The sequence below is a fragment of the Nanorana parkeri genome, unplaced genomic scaffold, assembly GCF_000935625.1.
Source record: "Nanorana parkeri isolate BGI_ZX_2015 unplaced genomic scaffold, ASM93562v1 scaffold2594, whole genome shotgun sequence".
NCBI lineage: Eukaryota > Metazoa > Chordata > Amphibia > Anura > Dicroglossidae > Nanorana > Nanorana parkeri.
The window spans coordinates 27,650-29,672 of NW_017308862.1; the positions used below are offsets into that span (position 1 = coordinate 27,650).

Sequence of the window (2,023 nt, forward strand, 5' to 3'; positions counted from 1 at the left end):
ACCGGTATCTATAAAAATCCATCTTTATTGTGATAAATTCCAGGTACAATCCAAAATTAAATGTATCATGACAAATACACCACCATGGTGTCTCTCCCACACCAGCGCCTACCACGCGTTTCACCACCTGGGCTTAATCATAGATCATTTGACCTTGGGTTTTACTTGGAATTTTTCACAATAAAGTTGGATTTATGAGGTGTTCTTCTTTGGGGGAGGAAAAAGGAAGAAGGAGAGGGGTGAGGAGGAAGGAGAGGGGGGGAGGAAGAAGGAAAGGGGGGGGAGGAAGGAAGGAGAGGAAGGAAGGAAGGAAGGAAGGAAGGAAGGAAGGAAGGAAGGAAGGAAAAGAAAGAAGAAGTTCTACTACTAATGCTCGCAGAGCGGGATGAAGACCCAGGTCCGAGTAGAGGTAAACATTGCCACCCTCTAAATACTGGTAATGTTTACACAACATAAGTAACATATGGCGATTATAATACTGCTTATATTTTATGTTTCTACTAAATGTCCATAAAAGTGCTCAATTAGCAATGAATAACAATTCCATCATTTCTTGGAGCAGTAACTATGACCAATAACCACTTGATTAATGGGACAAGTGATAGCATACTAAAATTGATGACAAAATTTAGCCAATAAAGCAGATTTTTCTGAGGCCTATGTGCTTCACTATCTAAGATAAGGAGCTCACTAGATAGTTTGATCTCCAACATGTCAACTTGCACATAATAAATTACCTTCAATCTCATACAGCACCCTCTATCTTCCATATCAAGTTGGCCATCACTACTGGATCCCATATATCATGGTTGTCCAACTAACAGCCCAATTGACCTTTTTGGTTGCTCATGAGGTTGTTATGAAAATATAGATTATTTTTATTTAAATGAATACTGTTAGCAGTCAATTGCAAAAATGACCCAAACCAACAGAGTTTGGACAATTTGATTACAGACTGCTAACAATATTAATGAGCAGTGGTCTCTTCTGCAGGAACAAATGCATTTAGTTCCACTTTATCAGATTTTATCTAAAATTCCAAATTTCTGTTCTTCGTGACCATGATTGCCCAGTAGTCTCATATTACCTACAAAACATTACCTTGTGAAGTCTTAACTTTTGCCCTGTATCTCACTAGTTAAATATTACAGAAAATACATTACTGAAACCGTCGGTGATCCAGCAAGCTGAATGTTCTCATTTGTCAGCCTCAGAAGTCTCCTAAAGGTGGGGTCTCCGTAATCCATGCGATGTCCAAGGACAATAGACACGATGATGTTTCCGACTGCTGCGTTTATACTCTGAGAGTTGTCAAAGGGTTTCCCTACAGATGGAAAGCAAAATGTTGATAGTAATGAATATCTTTTAGATTGTAAGCTTTAAAAGGGCAGGACCCTCCCGAACCATCTTTACTTAAAGTGAAACTAAACTCAGGAGTTAAATCTTAAAAATACATTCAAGTACCTTAACTATTAACAACAATGTATCTTATTTGTGTATCACTCGGCTGTAGATCCTCCAATCATCTCTGAATTGGTGCCGACACTGTCCTTCCTTCTGGAGGGGGCTACTGTTGTTCCCCATGGTCCCTGTGGGTTTTTTTTAAGTAGTCACAGCTCCAAGCTCACTCCCGGGATGAACTACAATCTCATGATTGGTTTACTCATTTCTACTGAGATTGTAGTCCATCCTGAGAGCAAGCTTGGAGCGGTGACTACTTTCCAACACACACAGGGACCATGGGGAACAAAAGTAGCCCCCCTCCAGAAGGAAGAACAGTGTCAGCACAAATTCAGAGATGATTGGAGGATCTACAGCCGAGTGATACACAAATAAGATACATTGTTGTTAATAGTTAAGGTACTTGAATGTATTTTTAAGGTTTTATCCCTGAGTTTGATGTCCAGAAAGGCCAGGCTGCAGCTTAGAGTGGTATAACCAATGAGCTCCATTGTGTCTCCAATTAAGCAAATGATTAGCATTGGTCCAAGTGATTCCATTCCGACCAGTTATTAATGCACAC

The 2,023-nt window shown here is 39.9% G+C and overlaps 1 protein-coding gene across 1 annotated transcript in view; it reads right to left on the reverse strand.

Annotated features, from left to right (window-relative positions):
* LOC108801982 (cytochrome P450 2K1-like) overlaps positions 1–2,023 on the reverse strand; it is a 28,989-nt gene that overhangs the window by 17,026 nt on the left and 9,940 nt on the right. Inside the window, exon 4 of the mRNA XM_018573887.1 lies at positions 1,164–1,324. Coding sequence (XP_018429389.1) covers positions 1,164–1,324 — 161 coding nt within the window. The remainder of the gene's footprint in view (positions 1–1,163; positions 1,325–2,023) is intronic.